At 44.3% G+C, this 20,303-nt stretch overlaps 1 protein-coding gene across 1 annotated transcript in view; it reads right to left on the reverse strand.

Moving 5' to 3' along the window:
- Nucleotides 1–2,031: 2,031 nt before the first annotated feature.
- The window catches only part of PDILT (protein disulfide isomerase like, testis expressed), a 36,835-nt gene continuing 18,563 nt past the window's right edge, over nt 2,032–20,303 (reverse strand). Inside the window, exons 3-11 of the mRNA XM_060033061.1 lie at nt 17,690–17,823; nt 16,615–16,752; nt 13,585–13,695; nt 13,378–13,503; nt 10,436–10,633; nt 7,223–7,343; nt 4,559–4,737; nt 3,067–3,156; nt 2,032–2,265 (exon numbers count right to left, since the gene is read on the reverse strand). Coding sequence (XP_059889044.1) covers nt 2,032–2,265; nt 3,067–3,156; nt 4,559–4,737; nt 7,223–7,343; nt 10,436–10,633; nt 13,378–13,503; nt 13,585–13,695; nt 16,615–16,752; nt 17,690–17,823 — 1,331 coding nt within the window. The remainder of the gene's footprint in view (nt 2,266–3,066; nt 3,157–4,558; nt 4,738–7,222; nt 7,344–10,435; nt 10,634–13,377; nt 13,504–13,584; nt 13,696–16,614; nt 16,753–17,689; nt 17,824–20,303) is intronic.

The following is a 20,303-nucleotide window of genomic DNA, read 5'->3' on the forward strand; positions in this document are numbered from 1 at the left end:
GATCTGTGAGTATAATAAACTGTCTTTTCGATGACAGTTATCTCATCTGTTGGCCTTGCCACACCTGAATGATAATCAAACCTACATTTTAAAACAATAAGCATCATCCTCACTCAACACAGCTGGATCATCTTGTGAGTTTTATCTAATTGGCTATTTTTCCACTCTTTCTTCTTCCTACCCTCTCCCCAGTCCCACACACTTAATGACATCATGGCATACTTCATTGGAGTAACTAAGCCATGCCTCCTACATCTTCTCCATCTACCTGCCTCTGGACTCATCTCCCACATCCCCTCTCCTGTCATGATGGAGACAATATCTTTCTGCAAAAGGCCTTTCTCTCCCTGTATGCTCTGATGACCTCCCAACAGAGGGTCATCACCTGCGCCACCTACCCATACTGTTTACCCCAATCTGAGCCCCTACTTCCTAAGGTCCCAGTTGCATCTGGGGAGCCTGCAGGTAGCACACCCGTTTTCTGGCTTGTGGCCAGTCAGGGGCTCTGTTCCATGTAATTTAGTTCGAGCAGCCCCCGTGGACCCCTCCTGCTTAAAGCCACTGGCAGCCACGTGGCTTTAAGACTGAAGCAGGTGAGCCTCGCATCGTGTCCTGAATACTAATACCTGCCCCTGTCGGGGCAACTGGTTCAGGTGAGTTCCAGGGCCCCAGGCTGTTCCCTGCTTGGTCTGGTTGTGGACAGGCTGGGTTTGGGGGAAGAGAGACAGGGACACCGGCTCCGGAGGCACAATCAGCCTTTGTGTTACATGACGGGTAGAGCGTGGAGAGGCCCAGATGGCGTGTGCAGACCTTGGTCCCTAAAATATTATGCCCTCCTTTTCCCAAGAGAAGGTTTATTATCACCTGACTGAAATGAATGTTACACACCAGCGGCATGAGTCTGAATGACCTCCTAACATGTCTACGTCCTAATCCCCAGAACCTGTGAATGTTACCTTACGTGGCAAAAAGGACTTTGTGGGCATGATTAAGTTCAGTATCTTGAGATGAGGTTAACTGGGCAAGCCCAGTGCTATCTCAGTGGCACTTATGAGAGAGATGCAAGAAGAATTGGAGGAAGTAGGAGACGTGAGGATGGAAGCAAAAGGTCAGAGTTCTTTGAAGAAGGAACCATGAATGCAGGCAGCCACTAGAAGCTAGAAAAACAAGGCAGTACTGCGAGCCCTCATGGCTATGGCTTTTTAAAAGATCACTTTAGCATCTTTAGGGAATATGGATTTTGTGTAACGTGTGTGGGGCACGGAGGTGCAGAGTGGCAGTAGAGGGACCAATTAGAAGACTTCTGTGGCTGAGACTGGTGGGTGGAGATGGAGGGCAGTGGGAGGAGTCATGTGTTTAGGTAGAGTTACCTTTATGGTAATAAAAGGAAAGAGGGACCTTGAGGGTTGGCCCAGGATATGACTGTTTAAGTGAGTGGGTCATTTTTGAGATGTGAAAGACTGGGGACAGATCTGGAGTTGAATCTCTTTCTTACTGTGCTAAAATGAAACGTAAAAACATCAGTCCACCTCTTTGAAAGCATCAGCCACCCTCTGGGGACCCCAACTGATGGTGGTGGTGTGTGCATCGTGGTTAAATGCACGGTCTGTGGAGTGAAATTGCCTAGGGTCGTATTTCAAGGGCTTACTAGCTGTGTGATCCTGCCTGGTTGCTTAACGTGTCTTTGCCTCGGTTTCCTCATCCGTAAAATGGGGATGATGAAACCTAGCTCCCAGTGAGGTTGTGAGAACGAAGCAAATGCCCACCATGTTGTAAACACTCATTAAATGTTGCTCTTATGGCTTCCCTTGCAGCCCTATGTGAACTCCAGGCCAAACAACTCTTCTAAGGCAGCACCAGCCAGGAAAAAGAGGTAATGAATAAAACAGGGCCAAAGACATTGAGGGGCTTTTATTATCCAGCCTCCACCCACCTACCACAATTATATATAATTTTATTTGGAGTAGATCCACTCACAAAATGATGCCAGGACCTGGGAAATGGGCACGCTCTCTCCTGGTTTTGGAGAGGCTACAGTTCTTCCTTCACTCTTGGCTTCTTCTCCTGTCCTGGAGGTCCCTCTGGCTCAGCTACCTTTTCCTCCTCCTCAGCCATTTCTTTCTGCCCAGCTGGCCCTTCCCGCTTGGTCAAGTTCTCCAGCTCAGGCAACTTCTGCTCTGGTAGCTCTTTCTTCGTAAAAGGTACCTCCTTTTCCTCAACTAATACCTCCTTTTCTGTCACTTCACTTTGCTCAACAGACAGTAGCTATTCAAGAAAAGAAGAGTGGGAGGGACAGAGGGAAGAAGGTGGAAAAAGAAACAAGAGGCAAGAATTATGTGATAATTATTGTAATTGCCAAGCTGCCTTTCTCTGCTCTGTGCCCACAGTGGCGGCTGTCCCAGGCCTGGCTACTGAGATCCATTCCCGGACATTTGCTAGGACTAAAGAGTAGGTACTTTCTTTCCAAGCTGAGAGGGTGTTAGCTGAGAACTGTGGAGCAGTCATTGCCCCTCTGTGGGGAAATGCCTACTTGGGAATGAAGCCAACACAGAGGAAAACAGAGATGGGGAGACAGAAAACAACTCTGAGCTTCAGGGTCCACCCACATCTGACGTTCTCCCAGTTACAGGGGATAAATTCCCATTGCTGCTTACGCCAAAGAGTACTGTGGTTTCTGACATCTGCAACTGAAAGGGTCCTAACTAATACAGATGACACCTTCCAGCAGATGGCCTCACTGAGGCATGAACAGAATTAGGAGAGAATGGAGATTGTAGAATGATGGCGGAGGGCAAGAGCCCACCAAGACATGAGGTTACCCAGTCAGGAACAGTGGACCCAGGGAAGCAGCCTTAGGAGCTGTGTGAGACTTCAGAGAGTTTGCCCTTCTCAGTGTTTCTCAACTCCACCTTTCTGGTAGTAGGTGTCCTTGAAATAAAGTCATCCTCCATTCTCTCCAAAGTGCACAAGATTATGGAAATCTTGGTACCCTCTTTCCTAGTCCATTGAGTTCCTGATGGTTCTGTGTGGGACACAATAATCTAGGGTACTGCTGTTTCGCCTTACCTCATCTTCGTCCTCTGTCTGGATCTCGATTTGACTTTCCAGGAAGTCAGAAAAGCCCTTCAGGGTATGTTCGCCCTTATATAGTACAGCCTAGGAAGAAAATGGAGCAGGGTCGAAATGGTAGCCCCTTCTTGCAAAATACTCAGGGATTGCTGCACAGGGAAATCCAGAGTCAAATTCCTAACAACCTAAGTGCAGTAAGCAAGTTCCTTAACTGCTCTGAGCCTCCATGACCGTGGTTCTAACATAAGCATAATGAAACGTCCTCCATCACAGGGCTGCGATGCAGTGGTTCAGAGCAAGAATTTTGGAGCCACGCTATTGGGGCTCAACCCCTGGCTTCATCACTTAGCAGTGTAGTCTGGTGGCTTCACCTCTCTATGACTCAGTTTCCTTAACTGTAATATGAAGATAATAACAGTCCCTACCTCATGGTGCTGTTATAAGGATTTAATGAGTTACTATACGAAAAGCCCTTAAAACAATGCCCGACTTATAGCCTGCACTATATATATTTGCTATTATTATTATTACTAAAGAATGAGAAGAGTTATTTTACGAAGTGTCTGGACTCTGTTCTTGCTTAGCCATCACTAGCTTCCTTTCCTCTTGCAGTCTTTAAGAAGATTAGGAAACTGCTTACTGCCCTCTGGCTGTCCAAACTCCTTTTCAGATAACTGAAGATCTGTGCCAGGTCCACCCTTTCAATCTAGGCACGTACATCTTTTGCAGCAGGAGGATGACATCTCTTTCACCTTTCTGCGGCCGGCCTTCTGCCTATGCCCTTGTTCATGTTATACTTCCTACCTATACTTCACATCCTTCTGATTTAAATCCCCACCGTTCTTCAAAGTCTCATGGCTGCATGAAGACTTCCAGCCACATCTGTCCTCCAGTATGTGCCCTATCCAATTCCAGTTGCATTTGGAGATGAGCCCATATCCTGACTTTTCCTCCACACTCAGTTATACTCTTCTTAGGAGCAGGGACTTTGGCTTGTGATTCTTTGATTGACAGTCTTCCCCACATGCCAAAGCGGCATGAAGAATGTGTCGCATGAACACTGGTGATGTTCGATGACTCTAATACCAAAGTGTAAAATACTTAATTGTCTCTATTACGCATTCTTTCTTCTTCGGATAGCACTCCACCCCCAATACTCACACGGTGACTCCCCCGACCTATTCCATATAGTCTGAATCAGGCTCAGCCCTAATACCATAGGGAACCACTTGACCTAGGCCTGACCATCAAAACACCCACATCGCCTTGACCACAATGACTGGGTCAGGGGGGACCCAATCAGACTGAGTCTTGGGACTTTTGTGAAAGCTAATGGAAAACACTCTCTAACTTGAATATGAGAAGATAGTAAGGGCTGGAGCTGAGAATGAAGCTGATTTGGTGCAAGGCAGAGCTGGAGACAGGCAGAGACTGAGTCCACGACAATAATGTAACATTTCCAGTTATGTGACTCCCAAGAGCCCCTCACTTGTTGAGAGTCAGCGGGGAAGAGCCTGAAGATGGGGTACCGGTCCAGGTGCGTCAGCTGAACGTCATTTGCTGTGATGTCGATCTTGGCGATGGTGACTGTGGAGTGGTTTTGATACTTTCTACCCAGCTCTTCTAACACTGGGAACAGCGCTCTGCACTTTGGGGACCAGGGTGCATCTGGAAGAGAAGGGCCGTCACTCAGGCTCACACTAATAAAGACCCTGAAAGCCACACTCCCACGTAGACACGGTCACTGCGTTCCACTAATGGTCTGTTGCCATGCAAATTGCAGCCCCCTCTCTTCTAATAGTATGTTAGGTTACTTTACATTTCAACCATAGTACCTTATCATCATGAACTAAATTAGAAAAACATAATAACCTAGCCCCCTTCCATTCAGACACTAAAACTTTTCACATGTTGGGACATTTTCTACTGTTCTCTGAAAATTTTCCTTTCCACTCCAGCTGAAGAGGAAAACCAAGAAAAACATTTATGATAGATGATTCCTCATGTTCTGCCAGAAGGGGTGTGTGTGTGTGTGTGTGTGTGTGTGTGTGTGTGTGTGTGTGTGTGTGTGTGTGTGTGTGTGTGTGTGTGAGATAGCATGAGAGTTTTCCAACAGAGGTTAAGCTCACAGCTCAAGGTCACTTAGTTAATTAAGCAGAGGAAGTGGGGTTTGCAGACAGGTTGTTTTGAGCTGTGACCATGGTATCACACTGCCTTTCAGTCCCGTGGAGGAGAACGCACCCAGGAAGTGAACATGAGGTTGTGACAGGTACAACTACCCCCAGGAAGGGGACACTGGACTTCCCCCTTGAGCTCTTGTGTGTGGCCCAGTCACGGGGACCTATGGAGAAAAATCTGGGACCAGCTCCAACGTGGAAGGGAAACAACCTTGCCTGCCTGTTCCATTAAAATTGCTGGCTCTGTGGGAGGCGTGGCGTCAAAGGCCCCGGTTATTACATTTGGATGCTCAGCCCATTTACACACCAAGGGCTTCTGTGACCATCTGCTCTCCCAGCTGAATCCCCGAATCTCCCTGGGAGCCCAATGGGCCCTAGGTTGGAACACGAGGGGGCCTAATGGCGGCGGTCCCAGGGAGCCAATCTGACAGCCCTGCTTCCAAGAAAATGAAGCTGCTTTTGCTTTTTACCAGAACTAAGTGGGCATTCTCACGACTCCCAGTGTCCGTGAGTACAGAGAGTCCTCCCTAGCCTCTCACTTAAAGGCAGCAGGTCATGGTAATTCAGCCATGCAGACTTTAAACACCTGGCTCTGTGGATGAACGTCCATTTTAATGAGATTTTGAAAGGCCTGCGTGATGTAATCCAGCCCTTGTTTCACCCTCCAGGCAATGATGGCATCGGAGCCGGATTTGAACTTTTTGCCTTGCCATTTACTTGCTATGTGACCTGGGGTAAGGTAATTAACTTCTCTGAGGCTTGGTTCCCTGATCTGTATCATGGGGAAATCCACTGGACCTTCCTAAGAGGCTTGTTTAGAGGAGGAAATGAGAGCAGGTGTATAAACTGCAAACTCATAAGTGCACAATAGATGGTAACTCCTCCTGTTAAGTAAAAGAGATGTCTGAAGTCACTGCATTACCACCCTTCTCTGTGTCTCAGGGTGGAAGAGAAGGTCCCTGGCTTTGGCTCTCACATGCAAATCAGAAACAGTGAGGGAAGGGCAGTAGTTCCTGGCTGAGCACTGGAAATAATTATAACAGGGAAAATAATAGCAATAATACCTGTCCTTTATCAAATGCATACAAGATGCCAGACACTGTTGCAAGTCTTTTACATGCATGATGTGGGTCTTCAGTTTGGCTGCACCAACTCAGGTATGTTAAGTGTGGGCCATCTGAGAAGTTACTTAACTTACACTGGTCACTGGTACAGCAGTTACTAGAGTAGGCAGTGGATTCAGGCTGACTAGGTTCCAATCCCTTACTTAATGAAGTTCACATACTAGCTGCCTGACTCTAGTAAAGTTTCTTTACTTCCCTGGGACTCTGTTTACTCATCTGTAAGGTGGGAGCAATAAAGTAGCCACTTTCAAAAGTAAGGTGTGAGGGTTAAATGAGATACACAGGCCTGGTTTATCTAGCATTCAATCGGCCATCAGCATTACTGTTGTTACAAATGGTAGCAGGCCTGATTATGAGAAAGTATTCCACACATTCCAAGAATTTGATTTGGGGGGAGAGTTGCTTTGTAGCTGATAGCATCTTTTTTTTTTTAACATCTTTATTGGAGTATAATTGCTTTACAATGGTGTGTTAGTTTCTGCTTTATAACACAGTGAATCAGCTATACATACACATATATCCCCATATCTCCTCCCTCTTGGGTCTCCCTCCCACCCTCCCTATCCCAGCACTCTAGGGGGACCCAAAGCACCGAGCTGATCTCCCTGTGCTACGTAGCTGCTTCCCATGGAATTTAAAAAAAAAAAAAAAAATGGTTCTGAAGAACCTAGGGGCAGGACAGGAATAAAGACACTGATAGCATCTTGATCCAAACTCTTTGGATGTCTGAAGATCATTCTTGGCATGGTGCTTTGATAGGTTTTGGAGATTCTGGTACCCAAGAATTCAGGAGCTACACTGAAAAGTAATGTTGAAGCCACTGCCTCCAATGGCCTCTGCAGAGATACTTACAGAACATCACAAATACGTCCCTTTCCTTGTCAAAGACAATGACGTTGAAGTTCTTCCCAACAAGCTGCTTAACCGGCCCCTGGTCCCAATATTTTGGAATTTCTTCACTGGCTTGATGTTTCTAGAAAGCAAATTTGAGAGATTTTAACGGTCTCCAGAAAGGGATTGGCATTTGGGGCTCCCCACCCTGACTGGAAACAATGGAAGACTTTCTCCTGTTCTTACAACTGCCTTGGGAAAGAGTTGGAAATGCTGAGATAGATCATGAGCTAGATGTGCAGCCTAGATTGTCCGGGGCACCGGAATCAGAGGGCTGATGAGGCGGCAGGGCTCCAAACCGGGGTGGATTCTAGCATTTCAAATACATGATTGTTAGAATTCTTAGATGAGGGTGCGTTTCACATCATTAACAACTAAACTAGTTTGTGTCCCTTCTCCCAAAAATATAGCCACCCCCAGCTACCCCAAGAATCACACTAAGATCATTTTATGTGACCTATAAAATATTTGTCACACTTCGTTTCTTGACACCTTCTCCAAGCTCATTGCCATTCTTCCCTTGCTTGCTTTCTTCAGCCATGCTGGTTTGTTCACCCAAAGGGCTAGCCTTCCACCCACTTCCTCATACCCACACTCCCTTCTCTATCAGATTTATCTCTAACTCAGATTTATCTTGCAGAATGATCTCAGAGGAGGACTTCCCTGACTCTACCCCAGACAAGGTCAGGCCCTGCTTTCATAAATTCTCATAATATTTGGTACTTTTCCTGCATCACTTATTTATCATTTACATTTATTTTTCTGGTTATTTGATTAATGTATCACTATCTCAATGAATGGAAAGTCACAAGGGACTTTTTCTTCCCCCATCATTAAGTACAATTGAGTACCAGCACACCATGAGACCTCAGTCAATGTTCTGTGAATGAATGAAAGAATGAACCCAGCTCTTGCTTCTCTTTGAAGAAAGTGGTGAAAATCTCAGAACATATATTTTTCTCTGCAACCATTATTTTCTGAATATCTCTTGAATTCACACCCTCATCTCTGCCTGCACTGCTGCTACCCTTGGCCAGGTAGCTTGCATCTCTCGTCTAGGTCACTGTGATAGCCTCCTGCTGTTCTCTCTGCATTTCCTCCTAACCCTCACCACACCTTTATTCTCCTACAAGCGGATTCTACCTTCACCAGACAAATCTGGCTTCCCACTGCTCTTAGGCTACCAAATCCTTAATATGCTTACAAGTCCTTGCTGTCTGGCCTTTGCCCAGCTCACCAGCCTCGTCTCCCACTATAGCTTCCCTCATCCCCACCCCAATCTCTGGAAAGGACCTGAAAATTCTTTGTGAGGGAGCGTAAAAAGTGTGGGGACTGGATATGAGAGACGGGGAATGGAGAATTAGAAATGGGCCAGATCAGGCACGTGACATATTATAGGTCATGCGAAGGATGCCCGTCCTCATTCCAAGAACACAAGAGGATGTGCTGGCCCTTGAGAGGAAGACAGATGCCTCCTGAGATATAACCAGAGGGAGAGAAAGAGGACAGGCAGAGCTCCAGGGAGGTTTGTAGATGTGGTGATAGAAAATGAGGGGCTCCTGTCTGAAGCCTTCTGTTTTCTTAATGATATATGATTACAGTACTCAGTTCAGACTGCAAGTAGGAATGGGGTTGGAGGAGAAACAGACTCCGAGATTAAGAGAATGAACAAAGAGAAATTTATATAGAAATGTCAGGGCATTTCTAAGAGCCAACAGGATATTTGGTTTGTGATTCCAGGAAGCCAGGCTGCCTCGTGGTGAGGTCCTTTTTCTCCAGGATTGGTCTGGAAGCAGTAGGGAAGTTAAGTTTGGGTTCAACAGGAGTGGTGATTTTGCCTGGTAAATACTACAGGGTGTAGAGGAGGTGGAAGGTGGAAGGGATTGAAGAGTTAAGGGAATCATCATCAGAGCGGTGAACCGTGGAATCCAAGTTCATGAAGGAGGGCAATAAAGGGATGGTGAAACAGGATCAGGAGACTGGAGGCCATGAAAAGGGTTAGGGATTGTAGCAATGTGGCTACTAGAGAAAGGAACTAAGAGGACGGGAAGTGTGAAATCAGGCTTGCAGAGGGGCTGCCACCTCTAGAGTATGGCCATAAGAGCAGGTGGCTGAGAGGGCATGGACATACCATTACCGGAGAAAAGACCAGGGCTTTGGATACTGACATCTCTGTAAATGAGGGCAGAGTAGGGGTCGAGGGCAGGTCTGGGACGAGGAGCTTAAGTCCTCAGAGAGCGAAAGGGAAGTGATCAGAACAGCAACGGGAATCAGGAGCAGGTGGCCTAAAGTCCAAAGGCGTGGAATCCAAAGAATCTGGACTTTCTGAAGGCAGAGGAGGAGAAATCGTTTGGAAGTGGCATGGAGGACACCAACCTTACCAACTGGCCTGTGATAATGTTGTCCGTTAGACAAAAACCAGCTTTCATCAGAGAAGGCTGAGGGGAAGCAGTGTCTGTGGGGGGATGGACAGAAGGTAGTGGGAGCCCTCCAAGGTAAGGTGACCATACATTCTGGTTTGCCTGGAGAGTCCCAATTTATTCCTGCCATTTCAGAACACTTTTTAAAATTGCTTCCATTACTCTCAAAAGTGTCCCCATTTGGAAAATAAATAATATGGTCACCTAACTCAGAAGGACATAACTCAGCAGGGTGGTTGAGGATATAGCAAGAGCTAAATAAACAGCAGGTGGTTATGTCATGGGGCTACATAGTGTTATGTAGCCATCCTTTTGCAGCCGCTCCTCCCTGGTCCCTAAAGCCTTTGAGGTTAAACCCTGACTGCTTCATACATGAAGCAGTCTTCCACCCCATCTTCTCCCCCAAGCAAGCATCTACCCTGGGGCCAAGTAAATCTTTCACATTAGAGTCTGAAAGAAGGAGAAGAACCTACTTTCAGAGGATGCCAGCCCTGGGAGTGCCTGCATTTCATTTGGAGATTCCTACAAAGAAAATGCCTTTACTTTAAGAATAAAGAATTAATGGTGGAATTATAAGGTCAGGACAGATCAAAGGTTAAATTGATTCGAGGTGGGGAGATGGGGGTATTTCCTCACAAGAACCATGAGGTTGACCTTTCTTCTGCCTCCCCATTCAGATGACTAAAGCCATCAGAACTACAGAAGAAGAATTATTTTGAGGCTCTGGATAAACCTTGTCCGAGGGTGAGCTTACCTTGGCCTTCCTATTCAGGAAGCTCTGGCCGAATTTCTTGAGGTTTTCATAGGTTATTTCCTCGAAAGGCATTTTGTACCTTGCATCAGAGCTTAAGTTTAGGATTTGGACACATGGGATATCAGCCTCTGCGATCCGGAAGTATTCCAAGACACGTCCATTTCTGGGCTCGTCTGCATCCACAAGGATGAAAAGGATCTGCCAAACCAAACGAAACCTGTGTCTCTCTGGATCGGAGGCATGAAAAAGGTAACGACCCCCTTACCGAGGGAGAGAAACTGTTGGGAATCTGTTTGTGGGGGGGGGGGGCACTAATGGAAAGCAAATAGCACAGTCTATGGAGCACTTCTGAAAGCCAGGACAAAAGCTCCTTTTCATCAGGCAGGTGCAGCCCTGTGTCTCGCTGCACAGACAGGCATCAGCTGTCGTCCTGGTTTCACCATCCTTGTGCAGGACACCATTCACACAACCGCAGGAAGTCAGGAGGTCCTGAGCTTTCATCCCAGTTCCTGGGGCAAAACAGTAACTTCCCCTCTCTGTGCCTCAGTTACGTTTTCTGTAAAGTGGTGATTATAATAGTACCCACATTATAGGGTTGCTGTGAGAATGAAACAGGACGCTGTGTATAAAAGGCTTAGTTCAGTGACTGGGCGGTATAAAATGCTCGGAACGTTTCACCTCATTATTATTCTAAATTATTCTTCTATCTAGGAAACCCACGACCTCATTCAATCATGCATTCAACACCTATTTGTGGAGTGGCTCCTAGGCATTTTGCTAAGCACTGGGGATATAAGGCAGACAAAATCCATGCCCTCATGGAACTCATGTTCTAGTGGAGAAGACAGGCAAGAAATGAGTAAAGAAATTAGTCAATCAGATAGCAATGAGTGAGTGCCAACCAGATGATGGAACAGGGCACTGTGAGAGAGTGGCTGTACAGATGGGGTGAGATACAGGCTCAGTATTAGGTAGGAAGGCCAGGAGGAGTATCTGAGGAGGTGACATTTGAGCTGGGACCTGGGTGATGAGTAACAAGTCAGGGGAACATTTATTTAGGCAGTGGAAACTGCCACTGAAAAGGCCTGGGTGTGGGGAGGGGGGACACATAGAATGTTATAGAATAGAGAGACAAGGCCAGTGTGGCTGCAGTGCCAGAGAGAGTCATGGAAGATGGTGAGAGATGAGCTCAGAGCTCCAGTAAGGAGCCAGGCATTAATCTGAATGAGACGGGAGGTCACTGAGGATAAAAGCCAGAGTGTGACATGGTGATAATTTTTAAAAGACCACTCTGGTTGTAGAGAAGAAACAAGCATGGAAGAAGGAGACCAGTCAGAGTCTCCTGCAGACCCTGGATTTGGATACTCTCAGGTCATTCATCTGTCAAAATATTAAGAGCCCTACTATGTGCCAGACACTCTTCCAGGTGCTAGGGAGATTGTGAAAAACAAAGCAGACATATTAAAACCAACCATGTATACTTTCAATAAACATTTGTTAGAGGTGAACAAGATAAGATATGGGGGTATGACCTGTTGGAATAATATTCATCCAACTGTTTATCTTTGGCACGAAAATGGAGCACGATCAATAAATGGCATTCTAGAAGTTTGCTAACTGGGGTAAAGGCAATCTACAACCTAAACCCATGATATATGCCAAAATAAGTTCCATCTAGATTAAAGAGTTAAATTTAAAAAAATAATCTAGAAGAATTATGGCTAAGCATTGACTATTATAATAGAAATAGCGTGGAAGCAATCAGATTGTAATCAATTTAATTACATCAAAATTCTTAAAGTTTAAAATTGAATAAACCAGGAAACGTATTTACAAGAGGTGTTTCTGTAATTAGAATAACTTTCCTGGAGAAAAATGAGGTGGGATGTAGCAGACGTTAAATATGCTCGTGCCTAGTGGCTTTATTCTGTATTTATTTGGGGTTTCACAGTTTTTAATTGTTTTGCTTAAATTTCAGAAGAATTTTCTTCAAGAGAAAGAGAACCTACCATTACCTTACTTCTTATAAAAATAAAGAGAAAAGTGAAGTAAATAGCCCCCAGAGTCCAGATGGTGCTAACTCTATAAATATAGGTATAATACTTAGGAAAAACTGATGTGTTTCTTTTTTTTGAAGATTTTTTTTTGATGTGGACCATTTTTAAAGTCTTTATTGAATTTGTTACAATATTGCTTCTGTTTTATGTTTTGGTTTTTTGGCCCAGAGGCATGTGGGATCTTAGCTCCCCGACCAGGGATCAAACCCGCACCCCCTGCACTGGAAGGCGAAGTCTTAACCACTGGACCGCCAGGGAAGTCCCCTGAAGTGTTTCTAATGATAATAATAACCAAAAAAATAAGCACTGTTCATTGTACATTTGCTCATTGCTTTACATATAGCACTTCTAATTCTTGCTATAACTCCCCATTTTACACGGGAGGTGACTGAGACTGAGAGGTTAAACTCATCTAAGACAAAATCACTTGTAAGAGGAAGAGAATTTGAACCCAGGTCTGTTGATGCTGAAACCTGAACTTCAGCAACTGCTTGTCTGTGCTGCTTTACACCTTCAGGCTTTTCACACTCCTTGACCTCAGGCAGGAGTGGTCTTTCCTTCCCCTCACCTCCAAGCCAAATGCTAGCCACACTGCAGTCACCTACTCTTAGTGGAGCATGATCCATTGAAAAAGCAGCCAGACCAGTCATGTTCCCATAGTAGACTTCTCAAAATGATGAGGGAAGAAGGAGCAAAGGTTTGGTGAGAAAGAAAGAGACACTGGGCAGGAAGAAGAATGCAAATCAGGCGATTGGTATGCAAATGAATACACCAATCCTCCCTGGATTAATTTATAATCGGTAAGGCAGATGGATCGCATTAGGGTCTATAGGTCTTGGATTCCTAAATAAAGAGCCCCAAGGAGCAGTGGCAACTTCCGCAAACCTTGTTTTGGAATTCCTTCGATGCCAATTTATAATGCTGCATTGTCACACGAAATGACTTGGAGCTTCTGGAGACGAAGAGCAACATGTGATTCAGGATGTGCAATTCATAAATCAGATCCTTATTCTGAAATTAAAAGGAAAACAGGTCATTCCTTGCACACAGCTGCCCCTGCTACCCTTCTCCCGGGACCCTTTGCTCACTGACCTCAGTGTTGTATTCAGTAACAAAATCTGTGAGGTGCTGTTTTATAAGTTGATTGAGGATATGTTTGTTGGCATTGTCATCGATAAGCTCCTGGCGGTTCACGATTTTTCCCTTGGACAAACGAAGAAAACCATTAGAGGGCAGTAGCATCCATGATGTAGGCACTTAACAAATGTAATAGCACAATCTTCCCCTTGGATAAAAGGAAAACACCATGGTAACAGGTGTAATACATAATCTAGATGCTTAATAAATATGGATGGCTGGGAGATTAGCCTGAGGGTGGAATACGGGTATGTGGAAGCCATGAAATCCTCCAGCCTACAGACACAGGGAGGATACTTGACGGACGGCACCAGCGGTCTTGCTCTGAAATCCATCAACGTATTTGTGCCGTTGCTGAGCAGTTTCTCACACACTGCTCCTAACCAATGAATTTGTCAGGGATACTAAGGCAAGCCGATTTCTGGGAGATACAGGGCTTCTCTTATAGGGGACTTTGATGAACTTTCTTAGAAGTACGCTGCAGTCAAGGACTCTTCCATCCCACCTTCCTTCCTTCCAAAGGGTCAGATCTATTGGTACCTCATGGTCTGATAAGTTTCCCCCAGCTCCCTCTCTATTTTCCTTCAAAGGCCTTTCCCCTAGTCTTTTGCATGATTAATCCTGCCTGATGACTGCTTCTCAGAAGGACCTGGATTAGCACAGGAAATGACATAATTCTCTGTAGCCCAGGATCAAAGTCTGTGGGGGAAGGAGAAAGCAGCAGCTATCTCCTTATTTCTCTCTCCTCCATCTCCTTCTCTTCATCTATGCCAATTCCACCCTCTAGTCCAAACCTAATCCTCGGACTCCTGCAAAAGTCTCCTAATGGTCTTCCAATTTCTCCCCCTGCTTCCCTTCCATCTATCTCCTACACTTCAGCCAGAGTGATGTTGTTAAAATGCAACTCCTGCTTAAACACTTCATAGGCCCTATTGTCCCCTGGATAAAGCCTATACTCTTTCCTGGCCGTAACAAGAGTTTAATAATCCTAATTAGACTTATGGAGAGCTCATGTTATACCAGCCACGGTTCTAAATATGTTATACGTATTAACTCATTTAATCTTCATAACATCTCATTGTGCTATATACTATTATTTTGCCCATTTTACAGTTGAGGAAATTGAGGCACAGAGAAGTGAAGTGACTTGCCCAGGGTTGCTAAGGTAGTAAGAGGTGAAGCCAAGATTCCAAGCCAGGCAATCTGAATCTAGTGCCCATGTTCTTGACCATTAACAGAGACCAAATCTCTCCTAAATGCATTTCCAAGTTTGCTATTTGGTTTTTGATTTTGTGATTGGGTTTATTCTGCAGAATTTTAAAATTTTTGTATGATCCAAAGTTATCAGTATTTCTTTTCATACTTTCTGGGGTTTCTGTCATGCTTTATAAAGGGGCTTTCCCCCTCCCTCCAAGGTTAGAAAGCAGTCTCTCCCATGGCATCTTCTGGTCTTTCCACAGTTTTATTGTTATATTTTTAAATCAGGGATCAATCTGGAATTTAATTTGGTGGAAGGAGTGATATATAGATTTAGCTTTAGTTTTCTTCTTTCAAATGGCTACCCAATGCTAGTCATTGAATAACATGACTAGCATATTGTATACTATTTTCCCTACTGGTCTAAAATATCATCTTTATCATATACTAAATTTCCATATGCATTTGGATCTATTTCTGGACTCTATGTTCATTCAAAGCACAAATCACCTTATTTTATTCTCCAACTTAGAATCTTTCAATGACTTCCATGGGCCTAAGTAAAACACAATGGCTCACAGTCTTCTCTATGAGAAGACCTCTCTGAGAGTCAACCAGCATCTGGATATCACTCCACCTACTTCCTGTGTGGCCTTAGGCAAGTAACCTAACCTCTCTGAGCCATGTCTATAAGCAATGTGGTTATTGTAAGGATTTAGCTTTGCGTGGCGAGGGAGTAATGCATGTTCCAGGAACCAGACCACAGTGTCTAGAGTAACACCGTTCAATAGAATTTTCTGTGATGATGGAAATGCTCTGTAAATCTGGAAATGCTATTGAATACAGTAGCCACAATCCACCCGGTAATAGCTAGCTTGATTGAAGAACTAAAATTTTAATTTAATTTTAATGTAAACAGTCACATGTGAGTAGTGGCTGCCATATTGGACAGCTCAGATCTAGATCCCAGAGGGAAAGAGGAGGAAGGTTTGTAATAGAGGTTAGACTGTGGAAGGCTTCGTGGGCCTCATCAGGGACTTATCTTTATCCTAAAAATTATAGGAATCAGTTAAAGGGCTTTCAGTTGGAAGGAGGAAAGCGACCATCAGATTTTAATTTCGGAAAGATTTTTCTTTAGAGGACAAGATAAAATGTGGTAGACCAGTTGGATGTACGTTGTATTAGGCTATGGAATATGAATGGTCACTTGATCTAGGATGGTAGCAGTAGAAAGAAATGGATAGATTCACAGGATATTTTGGATTTAGAAATCAATGGGATTGGGCTGATGGATTGGTTTTGAGGGAGGTGTTAGAATGATGCCTAGGTGTTGTGGCTTTGCTTACAGAGGAGCTGGGAGAGATGGTGACACCATTCATTAATAGAGAAAAAACACTAGAAGAGGATCTGGAGGGGAGATTATGACTTTAGGCATGGCCATGTTGAGACATCTAGTGATGGATATAAAGGTCTGGAGATCAGAGAAGTCTGGCTGGAGACGTCATGGGTGATGGGGAAAGGGAGATGGACCAGAGGAAAACTCGAGGCAGAAGATTGAGCCTTAATTAATGTCATTTACTGGTTAAGGAAAGGAGGAACTCCCAATGGAAAATGGCTAGAAAGGCCAGAGAGACAACAGGAGACTCTGACTTCCCAGAAACTGACTAGTCCAATGCCCCTTAGTTCACAAGTGCAGAACCAGAATTTATACCCAAAACCCATACATACACACATAGTTCATTATTTTGAACTAGAGCCCCCTCACTAGCAATAAGACCAAAGTCCTACCTTTCTGAACACCAGAACACTGTCAAGGGTGACGTGGAAACGCCCAATGGCATTTCTAATCAAAATCACTCCAAACGTTAGTTCTGGGAAGTCTTTGATCACATCATAGAACAACTCTGCTACTTCTTCCTCTAAATCCTGTTTGGGGAGAGATGTCTGATGAGGCTTTGGTAGGAAGCAAAATGCCTGGATTTTTTAAGGACAGGGTGAAAATAGTGACTAATTCATCTCTTCACCTTTCCAAGTTCTGTGGTTTTGCTGGGCCACCTAAATCCACTTTCATGGATGTTTCATACCCAGAATACTTCTATGGCTATGACTAAGCCCAAAATAGGCAAATCCACAGAGATGAATGGAGAGAATCGATAAACTTGACCTTTCCCAAGTATTAGAGTGAAGGCTGTTCTAACACAGGTGTTAAGACTTTTTAACATTTATTCCTTAATTGCTTTCAGAAGAGGCTATTGATTTGACCACATGTGGTACCAAATATGAACTTGATATCACGATACGGTTGTAGTTTCAGCCTTCTTCTTTAGCTTGAAAGAAAATTGGGGCCAAAAACGATGTCAAAATGTAGGATGGGAGAGAAAAAGGTACAAACTCTCCCCTTGTATAAATATAATCCCAAAGTTCTGACTTCTACTCAGAGAAGGGGAGGAGTCATCAAAGTTAATAGGAAATGAGTTAAGATGTATAAGAAACTCATTCTCCAAAAGCAAGAGCAATTTGCAAATCATTTATCATTCAGTGATATTCTAAATGAACCCCAAAAAAGATCAGTTATACTATCAAAACCACTTCAATATATGTCAATCTCCTCTCCTCTCTTCCCATTACTGTCCACCTTTGTAGTTAGCTTCTCTTACCATTTCAGCTTCCGTTTCTTCTTTATTTTTTATCCTGCAGTTCCCCCAGAAAACCAGTTCATTGAAAAAGGAAGAATGGGCATGGAATTAACCTAAATGAGAGACCTCTCCTCACCCTACCCACCCTCTCCTCACCCTACCCACCCTCTCAGACACAGGATTCCCCATCAGTTGAGAAGCCACCTCCCACCTCTTGAATGCAGTACCTGGAAGAAGCCGATGATGACCAAGGGCCTGGAATTCACAAACTCTGCTATCTCACTGGTGTCAGAGAACAAAAATGCTTTCTGGCTAATTTGTCTTCTCAACCAAACAACCAAGGCAGTAGATTCAACCACTCCTGGAGAGAGACATACAATTAAATGGATCCCACAGAAGTTTCCTCTTGAACTGGAGCAAGTCCTGTCTTCCCCAAGTTAAATGAGTAGAAACCTCTTGTCTTGGATTCCCACCCCTTGAAGTCCAAGGTCAGTTTCTCCTCTCCTCCCCACCTGAGCCCCAAAACGTGAACATTAACAACAGCAGCTAAACTTGACTGAGCACCTACCAAGGACCGGGCACCGGGCTGAGCATTTTGCATGTCTTACATCCCCACAATAACCCTATGGGATACATATTCTCCCAATCTTGCAGATGAGGAAATTGAGGTTCAACTTTGCCATTGGCCACTCCGCTAGTGAAGCTGGGAATCAAACCCGGGAGGAAGCATGCCCAGCTGTGTTTTCTTATTCACCCTTCAAAGTGACAGGAGGATGGATTTATTTTTTTAAAACATATAGTTTTAAAATGTAATTAAAAAGGCCAGCTAGCTCTGCACCCTTGGGAGAATTCCATTATCTCCCTGTGTCTCCAGTTCCTTAGCTGAGACCTAGATGTCCATGAGGTCATACACCCTGACTTCCATTTCTCAGCTATCATATGGGAAGTGCCAAGCACACAAAAGGCATCTAAAATCGGGACACATGTACCATATCTGGGGAGACATAATGGTGTGCCAGAATGTACTCAAGGCTACAAATGGACTTGTGTTTGCTAGGATCATCAGTTTCATATGGTGGCAGGTAATGTAAAATATTATTTTCTGTCAAGGCCTGCTATAGAATATAATGGATCATTTAAAATGAGTTTATGAGCTAAAGCAATGTTTGTTGTGAGTAGCTTTGGACAACATATTGGGTTGGCCAAAAAAGCCAATACAAAGGCCTTTATTCTTCACTCCTTCACTCGTTCATTCATTTGATAAATATGCATTGGGTGCCTATTACGTTACTGAATGCTGTGCTTGGTCCTGGGGATAAAATGGTGAGCAGAAACGAGACTATGCAGCTCTCATTCTGTTGAGGAGGACAACTATCCAATAACTGCACAAACAAGGGTAAAATCACACCCAAAGTAAGTATTCAAAAGCAAAGTTCTATGAACCTATATAAAAGATACACGACCTAGACTGTGAAGTCAAGGAGAGCTTCCTGGAGGAAATCACTTATGAGCTGAAAACTGAAGGATACATAGGAGTTAACAGGAAGCAACTGGAAAAGGAAAGGCGGAGAAAACAGCCTGTGCAAAGGCCCTGTGGCAGGACAAATTGCTGCCTGGGGCTTGAGGAATGCACACTGAGTTGCTAAATCGACTGGAAAGGACACTATTTTCAGTATGTTTGCTTACTTTTCCTAAGAACATTAGGCCTTTTAAAAATTTATAATGCAGTATGTTTACATGCATAAAGGTATACAAATTATAATGTATAGTTTGATGAATTTTCATAAAATGAACACACATGTATAAATATCACCCAGATAAAGAAATTGAACGTTATCAGCCCCTCGGAAATCTCCATGGTGCCCCCTCCCAGCCACTACCCAACCCTGACCTAGAGGAAACCATTATCCTAACTTCTAACCTGCTCTTGAACTTTCTATTGAGTCATACAGTACGTGTTTAGGATCGGGCTTCACTATACGTGTGAGATTCCTCCATGTTGCACCTGTAGATTCGTTCCCCCTGCTGTGTAGCATTCCATTGTGTGAATATTCCACAACTTATTTAGCCATTCCCTGTTAATGGGCATTTGGTTTGTTTATAGTTCGGGGCTATTAAGAATTAATTCTTGTGCATGTCTCTAGGGGCACATTGTATGCACTTCCGTTGGGTACATGCCCAGGAGAAGAATTTCTAGTCATGGGGACGCTGTGTCCAGCTTTAGTAGATACAGACTAGACCATTTAAAAAGCCACAGTGAATCAGGCCTCTAAAAGTTGGTAAGAGGATGATGTGGTGGTCTCAAGGGACAGAGGGGGCGGGGGAGGCTTCATGCCACCCTCAGACCATGGCTCTCCACCCACTGCAGTCACTCCCTCCTCCTGGACACCAGCCCCAAGGCTGAGTTTCTATTTTCACAGTCGTCCAAGCCATCTTTTAGGAAGAAAGAGACACATATCATGAAAACAAACTTTCTCTTAAAGGCTTTGCCTGAAAAAGTTATGTCTTAAATGACCTGAAAGGAATTGGTTTAGAAATTCTGAAAATACCAAAAAAAGGTGAATAAAACCCTTCCAAATGGGTTTGAATTACAGGTCCTCAGAACCACTGCTCTGATTTCCCTTTGTGCTACTCTCTCCCTCTGTCCGCACTCCAGCCATATCCTTTTCATCCAGCACACTGGGCTTGGTATCCACCAGTCCCTCTGCCCGGGCTGTCCTTTCCTCTCAGCTCTCAAGGGCATCTCACCCTGCTTATTTAATTCTCAGTTTGGTCTTTTCTTACTCTCCCCTCAATCATTCTCTATTTTATGACCTGTTGTATTTTCTTCACTGAGTCTGT

The sequence above is a fragment of the Delphinus delphis genome, chromosome 15 (assembly GCF_949987515.2).
Source record: "Delphinus delphis chromosome 15, mDelDel1.2, whole genome shotgun sequence".
Classification (NCBI taxonomy): Eukaryota; Metazoa; Chordata; class Mammalia; order Artiodactyla; family Delphinidae; genus Delphinus; species Delphinus delphis.